Below are 17459 nucleotides of genomic sequence, written 5' to 3' on the forward strand. Positions count from 1 at the left end.
GGTATCAGGGGTGGTGTAAGGAGCCCTTAGCAGGGCAGGCAGGCTCTTCTGGCACCGTAGCAGCCCAGGCCTCCGAAGCCATAGCCGAAGCCGCCGGAGGAGACGGGCACTCCCTGGGAGCTGAGGATGTTGCCCACGGCAGCCGATGAGGACGATCCGACGGCGGTGCTCTGGGGGAAGGAGCTGAGGATGGGTCCCGGCAGGGTGACCAGCACGGCAGGAGGCTGGATGACGACGCGGGATTCTTCGCACTGCCTGACGCAGGGCTCGTTGCAGCTGTTAGCCAGCGGGGTGGGTCCGCAGGGGCTGCAGAAGTTGTTGCAGGCCATGTCTGTGGTGTGGAGGGGCCCTGTAAGAGAGGGTGTTGAGGAAGCGGAGGGTGGTGGGGGCGCGAGGGGTGGCGTTACAGGAGGGCAGGGGAATGTGGAGGCGCGGTGTGGGGCTGCGGCGAGCGCGGCGGTGGGGAGGCATCGGCGCTGCTGAGTCTGGAGGCAGCGTGTGCTGGAAGAGACGGGGCGTGTGGGGCAGGAGAAGGAGGGGAAGGGGCTTCAGGCTCACCTTGTTGACCGTGGAGGAGAAGGCACCAGGAGCAGCGTGTGAGAGAGAGAGGTGCTGGGCCAGCTTTTATGCTGGACCCTGAGGGGCGGGACAGCCTTTGCACAACGCGGTGTTTTGCAGCAAGAAGCTGTTGCGTGCCACAGCCTGGTGAGTAATGAGGTGGGGTGCGTTTTTCCCCCGCAGTTCTGCAATGCAGTGTCCTCCACTTGAGGACATGTCCACTTGGGCCTGGCGGCAGCTTTGATGTGCAGATATTAGAGGCCAAAGGCTTGGTGTTGATGGCACGTCTCAGGGCATGCAGAACATGTGTCCTAAGCCTAGGAGGGGTGGGGTGTCGTCAGTGAGGTCATGCTGTGGCACTCGTGTGGTGTGTTTTGTGGGTGCGCTGGGAAGGAGGGGCTCCTTTTCCTCGCAGCCCCGGAAGGTTGGTCTGGGCTTTCTGCTGTTGCGGGCAGGAGTGGCAGCCCCCTCAGTGGCATTTGCTCCGTGCCTGCCTTGCTGCCAGCTTGCTAAGCCTGCCTTGAGGCCTGGCCTTTGCCACTGAGCGTGCTCTGTGCGTGCCTTGGTGCCCGCCTTGCTTGTAAGGTTGTAGCTGGGAGAAAGGGGTCTGCGTGTCTGGGCCTGTGCCCCCCGGGGTCCGTCCCTCGGGGTGTCGGTGCGGGCAGAGGCAGAGGAGGCCTTTTTGGGAGAGCAGGCCGTCATCCCGGCAGCCCTGGCTGAGAGCTCGCCGGTCCTGTGACGTGGGGAGCCCTGCCTGGCTCCGCCAGTGCTGGTGCTGCCCGTTCCGTAGCGAACCCCTTAGCTGTGGTGGCACGTTTGCAGCCTTGTGTCTGGCGTGCCACAGTGCTTGATGTGGGCCAGCTCACGAAGGCAGGTGAATTTCTGGAGAGCCCGTGAGTGTGGCGAGAGGCAGAGGTGGAGTGGGAGCGGCAGGCGGGGGAGGCTGGTGAGCCAGGGCCTTTGGGCTCTTTACTTGGGGTGAAAGCCAAGGAGGGGAGGCCATTTCTCTGCACAGTGTGAGACGGGCAGAAAGAGAATTTGGAGATTGCCGAGGGGAGTTGGACGTAAGCACGCTGCACGGCGCAGCAGAGCGAGGCCCTGGTGGTGGTGGATGCATGCCGAAGGGTCGATGAATGGCAAGGCCTGCCCCAGTTGAGCCGGGATGAGCGTTTTGCAGGCTGTGTGTGGGGCGAGCCGTTGTTGTTGCTGAGGAAGAGGAAGGGAGTGGGAAGGTGTGCCTTGGGACTGGATGTACGGAAGTCCCTGGGTGCTGATGAGTCAGAGCCACGAATGCTGGGGGAGCTGGCTGATGTCCTTGGGAGGCCACTCTCGATTATCTTTTAAAGGTCATAGCTCCTGGGGGCAGTTGCGGGTGTCTAGAAGATTGCTCTTAGGCCTCCTGTCTTGCAGAAGGGCGGGAAGGAAGATGCGGGAGAGCAGAGGCTGGTGAGCCTGTCCTTGTTGCCAGGGGAGGTGATGGAGAAAATCCTCCGCGGAAGCGTTGCCAAGCTGCTGAAGGACAAGAAAGTGATGAGGAGCCGTCAGCATGGATTTACCAAGAGGGAATCGTGCTTGACTGACCTCCCTGTCTTCTGTGTTGGAGTGGCTAGCTTTGTGGACAAGGAGAGAGACGTGGCTGGTGTTCACTTCAGCTTTGTAGAAGAGCCTTTGACGCTGTCTCCCCTTGCGCGCTCACAGGCTGTGGGGGCAGCCGTGTTCAGCATCCTCGTCTATGATCCGGGCAGTGGGATGGAGCGTCCCCACAGCAAGTTGGCAGGTGGTAACCCTCCTTTTCAGAAAGGTCAAGAGGAAGACCCAGGTTAACGACAGGTCGGTCAGCGTCACCTCCGTGCCTGGCGGGATCGTGGAGCAGATCCTCCTGGAAAGTATGCCAAGGCACCTGGAAAAGGGAGGCGTGACTGCTGACGGCCAACATGGCTTCACAGAGGGCAAAGCGTGCCTGACAAATGGGGTGGCCTTCTATGACAGGATTAAGGCATTGGTGGGTAAGGGAAGAGCGACTGGCGTCACGTCCCTGGACTTGTGCAGAGCATTTGATACTGTCCCGCGCAACATCCTTGTCTCTAAAATGGAGAGATGCGGACTTGGTGGGTGGACCGCTCGGTGTGTGATTGGCTGGATGGGTGCTCTCAATGAGTTGCAATGAAAGGCTCGATGTCCGAGTGGAGCCCAGTGATGAGTGGTGTCCCTCAGGGGTCTGTGCTGGGGCCAGTATGATTTAACATCTTTGTTAGGGCCACGGACAGTGGGCTGGAGTGTGCAGCCTCGGCAAGTTTGCGGATGACGCCAAGCTGAGTGTTGCGGTTGATGCTCTAGAGGGAAGGGATGCCATCCAGAGGGACCGTGGCAGGCTTGGGAGGTGGGCCCGTGCAAAGCTCGTGGAGTGCCACAAGGCCAAGTGCCAGGGGCAATCCCAAAGATGGCTGCAGGCCGGGCGGCGAGTGCATTGAGAGCAGCCCTGCGGAGAAGGACTTGGCGGTATTGGTGAATGGAGAACTGAGTATGAGCCGGCAACGTTCGCGCGGAGCCCAGAAAGCCAGTCGTATGCCAGGTTGCGTCAAAAGCAGCGTGGCCGGCAGGTCGAGGGAGGTGATTCTCCCTCCCTACTCGGCTCTGGTGAGAGTGGAGTACTGCATTCGGCTCTGAAGGCCCCCAGCATGAGAAAGGCGTGGACCTGCTCGAGCGGGTCCAGAGGAGGGCCACAAAGATGAGGAGGAGGTGCAGCACCTCCCCTTTGCAGACAGGCTGAGAGAGTTGGGATCGTTTAGCCGGGAGAAGAGGAGGCTTTGTGGAGACCTTGCAGCGGCCACGCGGTACTTTGAGGGGGCCCTCAAGGAAAGATGGGGAGGGCCTCCTGACCAGGGAGTGTAGTGATAAGACGACAGGTAACGGATTTAACCTGAGAGAGGGTAGCTTTAGGTTAGATATGAGAAAGAAATTCTTTCCCGTGAGGTCGGTGAGATGCTGGAAGAAGTTGCCTAGAGCAGCTGTGGCTGCCCCCTGCCTGGAGCTGTTCAAGGCCAGGCTGGACGGTGCTTTGAGCAAGCTGGTGTGGTGGAAGGCGTCCCTGCCCACGGCAGAGGGCTTGGAGCTAGATGATCTTGAAGGTCCCTTCCAACCCAAACCCTTTGACGACTCTATCCCCTCCCTGTTCTTACCTCGACCCGCAAACTGTTTTGTGGTGTTCTCTCTCCCCTTTCCAGTTGAGGAGGGGGAGTGATAGAGCGGCTTGGCGGGCACCTGGCATCCAGCCAAAGTGAACCCAGCGCACAGGAGGAGCTTGCGTCAGAGGCATGGGTGGAAGTGCATTAGCGTGTCCAAGCCTTTGTTTGGGCAAGTGAAGGGCTTGTGTCACGGGCTGGAAGCCCACCGGCTTGCCAGCAGGTGGTGTTGCTGCGGCGATACTTCCTAAGAGAGGTCTTGTGGTCCTTGTCCACCCACCCCGATGGCCTCTTGAGTCCCGGTTCTGTGCCGGGTGAGGCTGGAAGAGCCTTAGAAGAAAGGAAGAGGAGGCACCTGAGGCTGGCATGCGGGAGAACTTTATTGAGGCAAAGGAGTGAAATGGCAGGAGCACTAAGGGGAAGGGAGCGGGTCTGAGGTGCAAGTAGGGCGGCCGTCAGCCGAGGGCTCCTTTCCTTGCAGTAGACTTTTCCAGAGCACCGAGGTCTTCCTGCCTTGCAGGGGGAGCAGCGCGGCGGAGGTGCCTCGGTGGTCTTTGGCTTGTGAGAAGGTGTTTGCAGCAGAGAGTACCGGATGTAGCTGTAGGGGCGATGCAAAGAAGACAGTGGGAGAAGAGGAGGAGGTAGGTAGCTCATGTTTCCAGGCACCGCGGGCTGGCCCCTTCGCTGCTTGCTTTGTGCCTTGAGGGGCGGAGGAGCCACGGACGGCGAGCCCATGCGGCAGCAGGAGCCTGAAGGTAGGTCCTCAATCCGTGACTTGGCTTCTAGCGTGTGGTTGGCTGGTATCAGGGGTGGTGTAAGGAGCCCTTAGCAGGGCAGGCAGGCTCTTCTGGCACCGTAGCAGCCCAGGCCTCCGAAGCCATAGCCGAAGCCACCGGAGGAGACGGGCACTCCCTGGGAGCTGAGGATGTTGCCCACGGCAGCCGATGAGGACGATCCGACGGCGGTGCTCTGGGGGAAGGAGCTGAGGATGGGTCCCGGCAGGGTGACCAGCACGGCGGGAGGCTGGATGACGACGCGGGATTCTTCGCACTGCCTGACGCAGGGCTCGTTGCAGCTGTTAGCCAGCGGGGTGGGTCCGCAGGGGCTGCAGAAGTTGTTGCAGGCCATGTCTGTGGTGTGGAGGGGCCCTGTACGAGAGGGTGTTGAGGAAGCGGAGGGTGGTGGGGGCGCGAGGGGTGGCGTTACAGGAGGGCAGGGGAATGTGGAGGCGCGGTGTGGGGCTGCAGGGAGCGCGGCGGTGGGGAGGCGTCGGCGCTGCTGAGTCTGGAGGCAGCGTGTGCTGGAAGAGACGGGGCGTGTGGGGCAGGAGAAGGAGGGGAAGGGGCTTCAGGCTCACCTTGTTGACCGTGGAGGAGAAGGCACCAGGAGCAGCGTGTGAGAGAGAGAGGTGCTGGGCCAGCTTTTATGCTGGACCCTGAGGGGCGGGACAGCCTTTGCACAACGCGGTGTTTTGCAGCAAGAAGCTGTTGCGTGCCACAGCCTGGTGAGTAATGAGGTGGGGTGCGTTTTTCCCCCGCAGTTCTGCAATGCAGTGTCCTCCACTTGAGGACATGTCCACTTGGGCCTGGCGGCAGCTTTGATGTGCAGATATTAGAGGCCAAAGGCTTGGTGTTGATGGCGCGTGTCAGGGCATGCAGAACATGTGTCCGAAGCCTAGGAGGGGTGGGGTGTCGTCAGTGAGGTCATGCTGTGGCACTCGTGTGGTGTGTTTTGTGGGTGCGCTGGGAAGGAGGGGCTCCTTTTCCTCGCAGCCCCGGAAGGTTGGTCTGGGCTTTCTGCTGTTGCGGGCAGGAGTGGCAGCCCCCTCAGTGGCATTTGCTCCGTGCCTGCCTTGCTGCCAGCTTGCTAAGCCTGCCTTGAGGCCTGGCCTTTGCCACTGAGCGTGCTCTGTGCGTGCCTTGGTGCCCACCTTGCTTGTAAGGTTGTAGCTGGGAGAAAGGGGTCTGCGTGTCTGGGCCTGTGCCCCCTGGGGTCCGTCCCTCGGGGTGTCGGTGCGGGCAGAGGCAGAGGAGGCCTTTTTGGGAGAGCAGGCCGTCATCCCGGCAGCCCTGGCTGAGAGCTCGCCGGTCCTGTGACGTGGGGAGCCCTGCCTGGCTCCGCCAGTGCTGGTGCTGCCCGTTCTGTAGCGAACCCCTTAGCTGTGGTGGCACGTTTGCAGCCTGGTGTCTGGCGTGCCACAGTGCTTGATGTGGGCCAGCTCACCAAGGCAGGTGAATTTCTGGAGAGCCCGTGAGTGTGGCGAGAGGCAGAGGTGGAGTGGGAGCGGCAGGCGGGGGAGGCTGGTGAGCCAGGGCCTTTGGGCTCTTTACTTGGGGTGAAAGCCGAGGAGGGGAGGCCATTTCTCTGCACAGTGTGAGACGGGCAGAAAGAGAATTTGGAGATTGCCGAGGGGAGTTGGACGTAAGCACGCTGCACGGCGCAGCAGAGCGAGGCCCTGGTGGTGGTGGATGCATGCCGAAGGGTCGATGAATGGCAAGGCCTGCCCCAGTTGAGCCGGGATGAGCGTTTTGCAGGCTGTGTGTGGGGCGAGCCGTTGTTGTTGCTGAGGAAGAGGAAGGGAGTGGGAAGGTGTGCCTTGGGACTGGATGTACGGAAGTCCCTGGGTGCTGATGAGTCAGAGCCACGAATGCTGGGGGAGCTGGCTGATGTCCTTGGGAGGCCACTCTCGATTATCTTTTAAAGGTCATAGCTCCTGGGGGCAGTTGCGGGTGTCTAGAAGATTGCTCTTAGGCCTCCTGTCTTGCAGAAGGGCAGGAAGGAAGATGCGGGAGAGCAGAGGCTGGTGAGCCTGTCCTTGTTGCCAGGGGAGGTGATGGAGAAAATCCTCCGTGGAAGCGTTGCCAAGCTGCTGAAGGACAAGAAAGTGATGAGGAGCCGTCAGCATGGATTTACCAAGAGGGAATCGTGCTTGACTGACCTCCCTGTCTTCTGTGTTGGAGTGGCTAGCTTTGTGGACAAGGAGAGAGACGTGGCTGGTGTTCACTTCAGCTTTGTAGAAGAGCCTTTGACGCTGTCTCCCCTTGCGCGCTCACAGGCTGTGGGGGCAGCCGTGTTCAGCATCCTCGTCTATGATCCGGGCAGTGGGATGGAGCGTCCCCACAGCAAGTTGGCAGGTGGTAACCCTCCTTTTCAGAAAGGTCAAGAGGAAGACCCAGGTTAACGACAGGTCGGTCAGCGTCACCTCCGTGCCTGGCGGGATCGTGGAGCAGATCCTCCTGGAAAGTATGCCAAGGCACCTGGAAAAGGGAGGCGTGACTGCTGACGGCCAACATGGCTTCACAGAGGGCAAAGCGTGCCTGACAAATGGGGTGGCCTTCTATGACAGGATTAAGGCATTGGTGGGTAAGGGAAGAGCGACTGGCGTCACGTCCCTGGACTTGTGCAGAGCATTTGATACTGTCCCGCGCAACATCCTTGTCTCTAAAATGGAGAGATGCGGACTTGGTGGGTGGACCGCTCGGTGTGTGATTGGCTGGATGGGTGCTCTCAATGAGTTGCAATGAAAGGCTCGATGTCCGAGTGGAGCCCAGTGATGAGTGGTGTCCCTCAGGGGTCCGTGCTGGGGCCAGTATGATTTAACATCTTTGTTAGGGCCACGGACAGTGGGCTGGAGTGTGCAGCCTCGGCAAGTTTGCGGATGACGCCAAGCTGAGTGTTGCGGTTGATGCTCTAGAGGGAAGGGATGCCATCCAGAGGGACCGTGGCAGGCTTGGGAGGTGGGCCCGTGCAAAGCTCGTGGAGTGCCACAAGGCCAAGTGCCAGGGGCAATCCCAAAGATGGCTGCAGGCCGGGCGGCGAGTGCATTGAGAGCAGCCCTGCGGAGAAGGACTTGGCGGTATTGGTGAATGGAGAACTGAGTATGAGCCGGCAACGTTCGCGCGGAGCCCAGAAAGCCAGTCGTATGCCAGGTTGCGTCAAAAGCAGCGTGGCCGGCAGGTCGAGGGAGGTGATTCTCCCTCCCTACTCGGCTCTGGTGAGAGTGGAGTACTGCATTCGGCTCTGAAGGCCCCCAGCATGAGAAAGGCGTGGACCTGCTCGAGCGGGTCCAGAGGAGGGCCACAAAGATGAGGAGGAGGTGCAGCACCTCCCCTTTGCAGACAGGCTGAGAGAGTTGGGATCGTTTAGCCGGGAGAAGAGGAGGCTTTGTGGAGACCTTGCAGCGGCCACGCGGTACTTTGAGGGGGCCCTCAAGGAAAGATGGGGAGGGCCTCCTGACCAGGGAGTGTAGTGATAAGACGACAGGTAACGGATTTAACCTGAGAGAGGGTAGCTTTAGGTTAGATATGAGAAAGAAATTCTTTCCCGTGAGGTCGGTGAGATGCTGGAAGAAGTTGCCTAGAGCAGCTGTGGCTGCCCCCTGCCTGGAGCTGTTCAAGGCCAGGCTGGACGGTGCTTTGAGCAAGCTGGTGTGGTGGAAGGCGTCCCTGCCCACGGCAGAGGGCTTGGAGCTAGATGATCTTGAAGGTCCCTTCCAACCCAAACCCTTTGACGACTCTATCCCCTCCCTGTTCTTACCTCGACCCGCAAACCGTTTTGTTGTGTTCTCTCTCCCCTTTCCAGTTGAGGAGGGGGAGTGATAGAGCGGCTTGGCGGGCACCTGGCATCCAGCCAAAGTGAACCCAGCGCACAGGAGGAGCTTGCGTCAGAGGCATGGGTGGAAGTGCATTAGCGTGTCCAAGCCTTTGTTTGGGCAAGTGAAGGGCTTGTGTCACGGGCTGGAAGCCCACCGGCTTGCCAGCAGGTGGTGTTGCTGCAGCGATACTTCCTAAGAGAGGTCTTGTGGTCCTTGTCCACCCACCCCGATGGCCTCTTGAGTCCCGGTTCTGTGCCGGGTGAGGCTGGAAGAGCCTTAGAAGAAAGGAAGAGGAGGCACCTGAGGCTGGCATGCGGGAGAACTTTATTGAGGCAAAGGAGTGAAATGGCAGGAGCACCAAGGGGAAGGGAGCGGGTCTGAGGTGCAAGTAGGGCGGCCGTCAGCCGAGGGCTCCTTTCCTTGCAGTAGACTTTTCCAGAGCACCGAGGTCTTCCTGCCTTGCAGTGGGAGCAGCGCGGCGGAGGTGCCTCGGTGGTCTTTGGCTTGTGAGAAGGTGTTTGCAGCAAAGAGTACCGGATGTAGCTGTAGGGGCGATGCAAAGAAGACAGTGGGAGAAGAGGAGGAGGTAGGTAGCTCATGTTTCCAGGCACCGCGGGCTGGCCCCTTCGCTGCTTGCTTTGTGCCTTGAGGGGCGGAGGAGCCACGGACGGCGAGCCCATGCGGCAGCAGGAGCCTGAAGGTAGGTCCTCAATCCGTGACTTGGCTTCTAACGTGTGGTTGGCTGGTATCAGGGGTGGTGTAAGGAGCCCTTAGCAGGGCAGGCAGGCTCTTCTGGCACCGTAGCAGCCCAGGCCTCCGAAGCCATAGCCGAAGCCGCCGGAGGAGACGGGCACTCCCTGGGAGCTGAGGATGTTGCCCACGGCAGCCGATGAGGACGATCCGACGGCGGTGCTCTGGGGGAAGGAGCTGAGGATGGGTCCCGGCAGGGTGACCAGCACGGCGGGAGGCTGGATGACGACGCGGGATTCTTCGCACTGCCTGACGCAGGGCTCGTTGCAGCTGTTAGCCAGCGGGGTGGGTCCGCAGGGGCTGCAGAGGTTGTTGCAGGCCATGTCTGTGGTGTGGAGTGTCCCTGTAAGAGAGGGTGTTGAGGAAGCGGAGGGTGGTGGGGGCGCGAGGGGTGGCGTTACAGGAGGGCAGGGGAATGTGGAGGCGCGGTGTGGGGCTGCGGGGAGCGCGGCGGTGGGGAGGCGTCGGCGCTGCTGAGTCTGGAGGCAGCGCGTGCTGGAAGAGACGGGGCGTGTGGGGCAGGAGAAGGAGGGGAAGGGGCTTCAGGCTCACCTTGTTGACCGTGGAGGAGAAGGCACCAGGAGCAGCGTGTGAGAGAGAGAGGTGCTGGGCCAGCTTTTATGCTGGACCCTGAGGGGCGGGACAGCCTTTGCACAACGCGGTGTTTTGCAGCAAGAAGCTGTTGCGTGCCACAGCCTGGTGAGTAATGAGGTGGGGTGCGTTTTTCCCCCACAGTTCTGCAATGCAGTGTCCTCCACTTGAGGACATGTCCACTTGGGCCTGGCGGCAGCTTTGAAGTGCAGATATTAGAGGCCAAAGGCTTGGTGTTGATGGCGCGTGTCAGGGCATGCAGAACATGTGTCCGAAGCCTAGGAGCGGTGGGGTGTCGTCAGTGAGGTCATGCTGTGGCACTCGTGTGGTGTGTTTTGTGGGTGCGCTGGGAAGGAGGGGCTCCTTTTCCTCGCAGCCCCGGAAGGTTGGTCTGGGCTTTCTGCTGTTGCGGGCAGGAGTGGCAGCCCCCTCAGTGGCATTTGCTCCGTGCCTGCCTTGCTGCCAGCTTGCTAAGCCTGCCTTGAGGCCTGGCCTTTGCCACTGAGCGTGCTCTGTGCGTGCCTTGGTGCCCGCCTTGCTTGTAAGGTTGTAGCTGGGAGAAAGGGGTCTGCGTGTCTGGGCCTGTGCCCCCTGGGGTCCGTCCCTCGGGGTGTCGGTGCGGGCAGAGGCAGAGGAGGCCTTTTTGGGAGAGCAGGCCGTCATCCCGGCAGCCCTGGCTGAGAGCTCGCCGGTCCTGTGACGTGGGGAGCCCTGCCTGGCTCCGCCAGTGCTGGTGCTGCCCGTTCCGTAGCGAACCCCTTAGCTGTGGTGGCACGTTTGCAGCCCGGTGTCTGGCGTGCCACAGTGCTTGATGTGGGCCAGCTCACCAAGGCAGGTGAATTTCTGGAGAGCCCGTGAGTGTGGCGAGAGGCAGAGGTGGAGTGGGAGCGGCAGGCGGGGGAGGCTGGTGAGCCAGGGCCTTTGGGCTCTTTACTTGGGGTGAAAGCCGAGGAGGGGAGGCCATTTCTCTGCACAGTGTGAGACGGGCAGAAAGAGAATTTGGAGATTGCCGAGGGGAGTTGGACGTAAGCACGCTGCACGGCGCAGCAGAGCGAGGCCCTGGTGGTGGTGGATGCATGCCGAAGGGTCGATGAATGGCAAGGCCTGCCCCAGTTGAGCCGGGATGAGCGTTTTGCAGGCTGTGTGTGGGGCGAGCCGTTGTTGTTGCTGAGGAAGAGGAAGGGAGTGGGAAGGTGTGCCTTGGGACTGGATGTACGGAAGTCCCTGGGTGCTGATGAGTCAGAGCCACGAATGCTGGGGGAGCTGGCTGATGTCCTTGGGAGGCCACTCTCGATTATCTTTTAAAGGTCATAGCTCCTGGGGGCAGTTGCGGGTGTCTAGAAGATTGCTCTTAGGCCTCCTGTCTTGCAGAAGGGCGGGAAGGAAGATGCGGGAGAGCAGAGGCTGGTGAGCCTGTCCTTGTTGCCAGGGGAGGTGATGGAGAAAATCCTCCGCGGAAGCGTTGCCAAGCTGCTGAAGGACAAGAAAGTGATGAGGAGCCGTCAGCATGGATTTACCAAGAGGGAATCGTGCTTGACTGACCTCCCTGTCTTCTGTGTTGGAGTGGCTAGCTTTGTGGACAAGGAGAGAGACGTGGCTGGTGTTCACTTCAGCTTTGTAGAAGAGCCTTTGACGCTGTCTCCCCTTGCGCGCTCACAGGCTGTGGGGGCAGCCGTGTTCAGCATCCTCGTCTATGATCCGGGCAGTGGGATGGAGCGTCCCCACAGCAAGTTGGCAGGTGGTAACCCTCCTTTTCAGAAAGGTCAAGAGGAAGACCCAGGTTAACGACAGGTCGGTCAGCGTCACCTCCGTGCCTGGCGGGATCGTGGAGCAGATCCTCCTGGAAAGTATGCCAATTGACATGGAAAATATCTTTGCGGGGATTGTTTTTAGGGATGGACTTGAAGTTTTGTGTTGTAGTTTAGCAAGGGACTAGGAAAAAGTGTGAGGACTTTAGAAATTATCTGTGTTCATGGTGAAGGATATTAGTGCTTTATCTGTCTAGTGGGGTGTAGGGTTCTAGATATTGAATAATGAATTGGGGGAACGAATTTAGGGACTAGCCCGGGTCAAGGGAAAAGTTATTTTTTATGGACTAGGAATGGGACCAACGATTTTTGGGAGCTATATAGGGGGTGTTAGGGGAATGACCCAAGGAAGGTTTTTCGAGGTTTTCGTGATTTAACCTCAGCCAGCAACCAAGCACCACACAGCCACTTGCTCACTTTCTCCCACCCAGAGGGATGGGAAGTAGGATCGAAAAGGAATGTAAAATTCAAGGGCTGAGATAAGAACATTTTAATAGGTAAAGTAAAAGCCACGCACACAAGCAAAGCAAAGCAAGGAATTCATTCACCACTTCCCATGGGCAGGCAGGTGCTCGGCCATCCCCAGGACAGCAGGGCTCCATCACGTGTAACGGTTACTCAGGAAGAGAAACGCCATAATGCCATATGTCCCCCCTTCCTTTTTCTTCCCCCAGTTCATAGACTCAGCGTGATGTCATATGGCAATGGAATACCTCTCTAGCTAGCTTGGGTCACCTGCCCTGGCTGTGTCCCCTCCCAATTTCCCGTGCACCCCCAGCCCTCTCACTGGTAGGGCCCAAGGAACTGAAAAGTCCTTGATGTAGTATAAACATCACCCAGCAACAACTAAAAACTTCAGTGTCCTGTCAACATTGCGCTCACATCATAGCCGAAAGACAGCACTGTACTAATTACTAAGAAGAAAATTAACTCTATCCCTGCTGAAACCAGGACAGAGATGAACCGGGGGGCAAGTGGAAAGATTTTAGGGATGGGCCAAGGGAGCAGGAGGAAGGATTTTTGGGGTGGACTGGAGGCTATAGAAAAAATTACTTCAGGGTCAGAGCAGGGGATTACGGGAGTAATTTTAGGAATAGAGCATTCACAAGGTGAAGCGTTATAAGGCTGGGCTGAAGGCAGGAGCAAAGATTTTCAGGGGGGCATTGGGGACTGAGAGAAAGACCTTGCAGGATGGACTAGGGGAATTGAGGAAGAATTTCAGGGACAGAGTAGCAGGTCTGCAGGGAAGGACTGCAAGTGTGGACCATGGGCAAGGGGAAGGATTATAGGATCAGGCATGGGGAGTGGGGCGGGGAGAAAGAATTTAGGGAAGAACCAGGGGCCAGGGATAAAGATTTTAGGAATGGACTGTGAGGCAGGAGGAAAGATTTGCTAGACCAACTGGATGGTGCAAGGGGAAATAATGTATATGCTGACTTACGGGGTGGGAGGAAGTATTTTAGGATGGGATGGGGAACCTGGTGGGAAAGCTTTTAGGGAGAACCTAGTGATTTAGAGGGAAGGACTACAGGGATTGATCTTGGGGGGGGAAAAAGAGAATTTTGAGGATTACTGAGTCAAGGGGAAGCACTTAGGGATGGACCTTCAGGGTTCTGGAATGCTTTTAGGTATGGGTTGGGGGTATGGGTAAAGATTAACAGCATGGACAGGGTCAGTGAGGAGGAGGATTTTAGGGATGGACAGGAAGCTTTGTGTTGAATGAATTTAGGAATAGACTGGGAAAAAGGAGGACTTCAGAAATGGAGTGTGGTCAAGGTGAAGGATATTAGTGATGCAACAATAGAACAGTGAGCAGGCTTTTAGGGATGGAGTAGAAGCTGCCAGGAAGGAATTCTGTTTCTTGTTCTCACCGTGCCCTAGTAGCCATGTCAAGGACACCACAAAAGTTCTGCTTCCTGCTTTCTTTGGTTAGAAAAGTAACTGCTCCCTTTTGTACTCGTTCAGAGCCCAAATGCTCCATAGAACCACACATGCACAGCTCCACCAGAGAAGATGCCAGGAAGGAATACTCTTGGTGGTTCTCATCCTGCCCTGGTAGCCATGTGAAGGACATCACAAAAGTTCTGCTCCCTGCTTTCTGAGGCGAGAAAAGTAATTGCTCACTTTTGCACTCATACAAAGCCAAAAGATCCATGAATCCACCAAAGCAGAGCTCCACCAGAGAAGGTTCCAGGAAGGAATTCTCTTAATGGTTCCCACCCTGCCCTGGTAGCCATGTGAAGGACACCACAAAAGTTCTGCTCCCTGCTTTCTGAGGTGAGAAAAGTAATTGCTCACTTTTGCACTCATACAGAGCCCAAATGCTCCATGGAACCACCCAAGCACAGCTCCACCAGGGATGGTGCCAGGAAGCAATTCTCCCTGTGGTTCTCACCATGCCCTGGTAGCCACGTGAAGAACACCACAAAAGTTCTGCTCCCTGCTTTCTCTGGTGAGAAATTGTAGTGCTCACTTTTGCACTCATACAGACTCAAAAAAGCTCCATGGAACCGACCAGCCATAGCTCTCCCAAAGAAGGTGCCAGGAAGGAATTCTCTTGGTTGTTCCACAATCTGCCCTGGTGGCAATGTGAGTGACATCTCAAAAGTACTGCAAAATTCTTTCTGTGGTAAGAAATTGAAGTGCTCATTTTTGCACTTGTGCCAGACTCAAATGCTCCATGAAAAGACCAAGACACAGCTCCCCTGGAAAAGGTGTCAGGAAGGAATTCTCTCTGTGATTCTCAGCCTGACCTGGTAGCCATGTGAAGGACACCACAAAAGTTCTGCTTCCTGCTTTCTAGGGTGAGAAAAGTAACTTCTCACTTTTGCACTTGTGCAGAGCCAAAATGCTCCATGGAACCACCAGAGCACAGCTCCAGCAGAGAAAGATCCAGGAAGGAATTCTCTTGGTGGTTCTCACCCTGCCCTGGTAGCTATGTGAAAGACACCACAAAAGTTCTGCTCCTTGCTTTCTGTGGTAAGAAAAGTAACTGCTCCCTTTTGCACTTGTATAGAGCCAAAATGCTGAATGGAGTACACGTGCACAGCTCCACCAGAGAAGGTTCCAGGAAGGAATTCTCTTGGTGGTTCCTCAAACTGCCCTGGTGGCAATGTGAGTAACATCACAAAAGCACTGCAACTTTCTTTCTGTGGTGAGAAATTGAAGTGCTCATTTTTGCAGTCGTTCAGAGCACCAATGCTCCATGAAAAGACCAAGACACACCTCCCCCAGAGAAGGTGCCAGGAAGGGATTCACTGTAGTTCTCAGCCTGCACTGGTAGCCATGTGAAGGATACCACAAAAGTTCTGCTCCCTGCTTTTGGTGGTGAGAAATTGAAGTGCTCATTTTTGCACTCGTACAGACTCAAATGCTCCATGAAAGCACCAAGGCACAGCTCCCCTGGAGAAGGTGCAAGGAAGGAATTCTCTCTGTGATTCTGTCTGCCCTAGTAGCTATGTGAAGGACAGCAAAAAAGTTCTGCTCCCTGCTTCCTTTGGTTAGAAAAGTAACTGCTCACTTTTGCACTTGTGCAGAGCCAAAACGCTCCATGGAAACACTCAGGAACAGCTCCCCCAAAGAAGGTGCCAGGAAGGAATTCTCTGTGTGGTTCTCACCCTGCCCTGGTAGTCGTGTGAGGGACATCACAAAAGTTCTGCTACCTGCTTTCAGTGGTTAGAAATTTAGGTGCTCACTTTTGCATGCATACAGACTCAAATGCTCCATGCAACCATCTAGCCACAGCTTCACCTGAAAAGGAATAAGGCCTAAAAACCTAAAGATCCACCTGAGATTAGTCTCAGGTCTGTAAAAGCCCCATTCTGCCTTGCAAAATTGCTCAACTTGGTTACTGAGGAGCCATAGCATGTAGTGCTGAATCGCCCTGTCCTTGCCCACTGTACCCAAGCCTAAGCCATTGTGGGAAATCGCTGTAACAGGCACTAGAAATCATAAATTAGTTAAAGTTTGACACATCAATAGAAGAAAGTGGTAGCAACCCAAGTTTTATGTACAAGATCCTGGCAGGGTCACTTATGAACTGAGGAAGACCACCTGAGTGGGCCAAAGGCTGGAACAACCCGCTTGAAACAGATGCCAAGAGAAGACTCCACCTGAACTCCGCCCAGGCTCCGCCTAGAGTCCGCCTATTATTAATATGCCATAAAATGTTGTAATTACATGGATAATGTATGAGAAGATGTTGCAATCATATATGTCAAATGTATAAATTAGCCTGTTTCACACCTGCGCTTGGAAACGAGTTTCTGCAGTGTGAACCACCTCCTCCCCTGTGCAGATAATAAATAACTTGCTGCTAAAAGTACAAAAAGTCTATTAGCAGTTTTCTTCATTATGAGGTTTTTCGGCATCATTGTGATCTCATACTCAAATGCCCCCCTCCCCCGAGGGAGGCAGATCCCCCGCTCAGGGAGCATGCGTAGTGAATTAAAAAGGCGCTGTACCTTTAAATCGAAGCGGGGAAGAAACTAACGGATAATTAATTACGAGGCTCAACTTTGGGCGGAACCAGCCAACTGACCTGTATGAACGTGCGCTGCATTGGACTGGGTGTGCAAGTCGGGGGGAGCGCTCCCCGGGCACCCAGCGCTGCCCGGCACCCAGCGCTGCCCCGGGCACCCAGCGCTGCCCCCGGCACCCAGCGCTGCCCCCGGCACCCAGCGCTGCCCCCGGGCACCCAGCGCTCCCCGGGCACCCAGCGCTGCCCCCGGCACCCAGCGCTGCCCCCGGCACCCAGCGCTGCCCCGGGCACCCAGCGCTGCCCCCGGCACCCAGCGCTCCCCGGGCACCCAGCGCTCCCCCGGGCACCCAGCGCTGCCCCCGGCACCCAGCGCTGCCCCGGGCACCCAGCGCTGCCCCGGGCACGCTGCCCCCGGGCACCGGGCACCCAGCGCTGCAGGAACCGCACCTGCTCGGTCACCTCCCGCGGGCTGGGACGGTTGTGTCCGCAAGCCAGAGGAGGGAGGAAGGGAGCGGAACATCTGTAATACCCGGCTGCTCCTCGACGTCGGGGCCAAGTCTCCTTGGGGGAAAACCTGAAATTCCTGGCGGGGTCTCCCTTCATCCCATTCTTTATCAGCTTAATTTCGGGCGGTGCAAGGCCCGGCCTTTGCCTCCCGGCAATGCCGAAGGAAAAGGTGAAGGAAAAGCCGGCATCCCCCATTTGAAACCCTCCCGACCCGCCGGAAAGCTCCGCTCATTTTCAGTCTCAGTGTAGGTGAATTAAAGATGATTAAACCTTTTCTCATCGAAATCCCTTTGGAGAAGCCCTTGGCGCTGGGGAAGAGGGAGGGGACCCTGTGCGCCCCCTTCCCTTCCCCTGCACGCCCTGTGCAGCCCTGCAAGTGCCGGGGCTTGCGCCAGCGCCCCCTAACCCGTGGGGAGCGGTGCCGGTGGCCCCGGTGCCGTGGTAGGTTCCGCTGACCCCGGGCGCGGACTCCATTTCCCGAGGAGCCGAGCGGCGGCGCCCGGTGACGGCGGCAGGAAGCGCGGCCGAGCCGAGCCGAGCCGCGCCGCGCCGAATCCAGCCGAGCCGCCGCCGAAGCCAGCCGAGCCGCGCCGAATCCAGGCCGAGCCGCCGCCGAAGCCGGCCGAGCCGCCGCCGAATCCGGCCGAGCCGCCGCCGAATCGAGCCGAGCCGCGCCGACCCCCCCGCCCACTGGAGTGTTTGTGGGGGGCAGTCCCCCTCACGCGGGGGTGCTGAGGGGGGGTGGTGTAGAAGCGGGGTGTCCCCAAAGAGGGGGGACAGTACGGCGGGGAGAGCCGCAGGGGGTATGAGGGGTGTAAGGGCCCCCGCGGTGGGAGGCTCGGAGTTGGGGTGGGGTCGGCGCTGCGGGAGGGGCCTGGGTGCGGGGAGGAGTGGGGTGCAGAGCTGGGACTGGGGGTGCGGGGAGGAGTGGGGTGCAGAGCTGGGACTGGGGGTGCAGGGAGGTGGGTGCAGAGCTGGGACTGGGGGTG

At 58.0% G+C, this 17459-nt stretch overlaps 3 protein-coding genes across 3 annotated transcripts; all 3 read right to left on the reverse strand.

Moving 5' to 3' along the window:
- LOC121085382 (feather keratin-like) lies at window positions 1-779 on the reverse strand. Its single transcript, XM_040587994.1, has 2 exons — window positions 559-779; window positions 1-349 (listed from the first exon to the last, which is right to left on the reverse strand). Exon 2 carries the CDS (start codon window positions 327-329, stop codon window positions 27-29), a length of 303 nt encoding a protein of 100 aa, XP_040443928.1. The 5' UTR covers window positions 330-349; window positions 559-779; the 3' UTR covers window positions 1-26.
- A 3441-nt stretch (window positions 780-4220) lies between these two features.
- Window positions 4221-5318, reverse strand: LOC121085201 (feather keratin-like). Its single transcript, XM_040587632.1, has 2 exons — window positions 5098-5318; window positions 4221-4888 (listed from the first exon to the last, which is right to left on the reverse strand). Exon 2 carries the CDS (start codon window positions 4866-4868, stop codon window positions 4566-4568), a length of 303 nt encoding a protein of 100 aa, XP_040443566.1. The 5' UTR covers window positions 4869-4888; window positions 5098-5318; the 3' UTR covers window positions 4221-4565.
- A 3760-nt stretch (window positions 5319-9078) lies between these two features.
- LOC121085364 (feather keratin-like) lies at window positions 9079-9407 on the reverse strand. The gene has a single exon (XM_040587949.1). The coding sequence runs from the start codon at window positions 9405-9407 to the stop codon at window positions 9105-9107; it is 303 nt and encodes a 100-aa protein (XP_040443883.1). The 3' UTR covers window positions 9079-9104.
- Between the last annotated feature and the right edge of the window lie 8052 nt (window positions 9408-17459).

Source organism: Falco naumanni, chromosome 3, assembly GCF_017639655.2.
Source record: "Falco naumanni isolate bFalNau1 chromosome 3, bFalNau1.pat, whole genome shotgun sequence".
In the NCBI taxonomy this organism is placed as follows: domain Eukaryota; kingdom Metazoa; phylum Chordata; class Aves; order Falconiformes; family Falconidae; genus Falco; species Falco naumanni.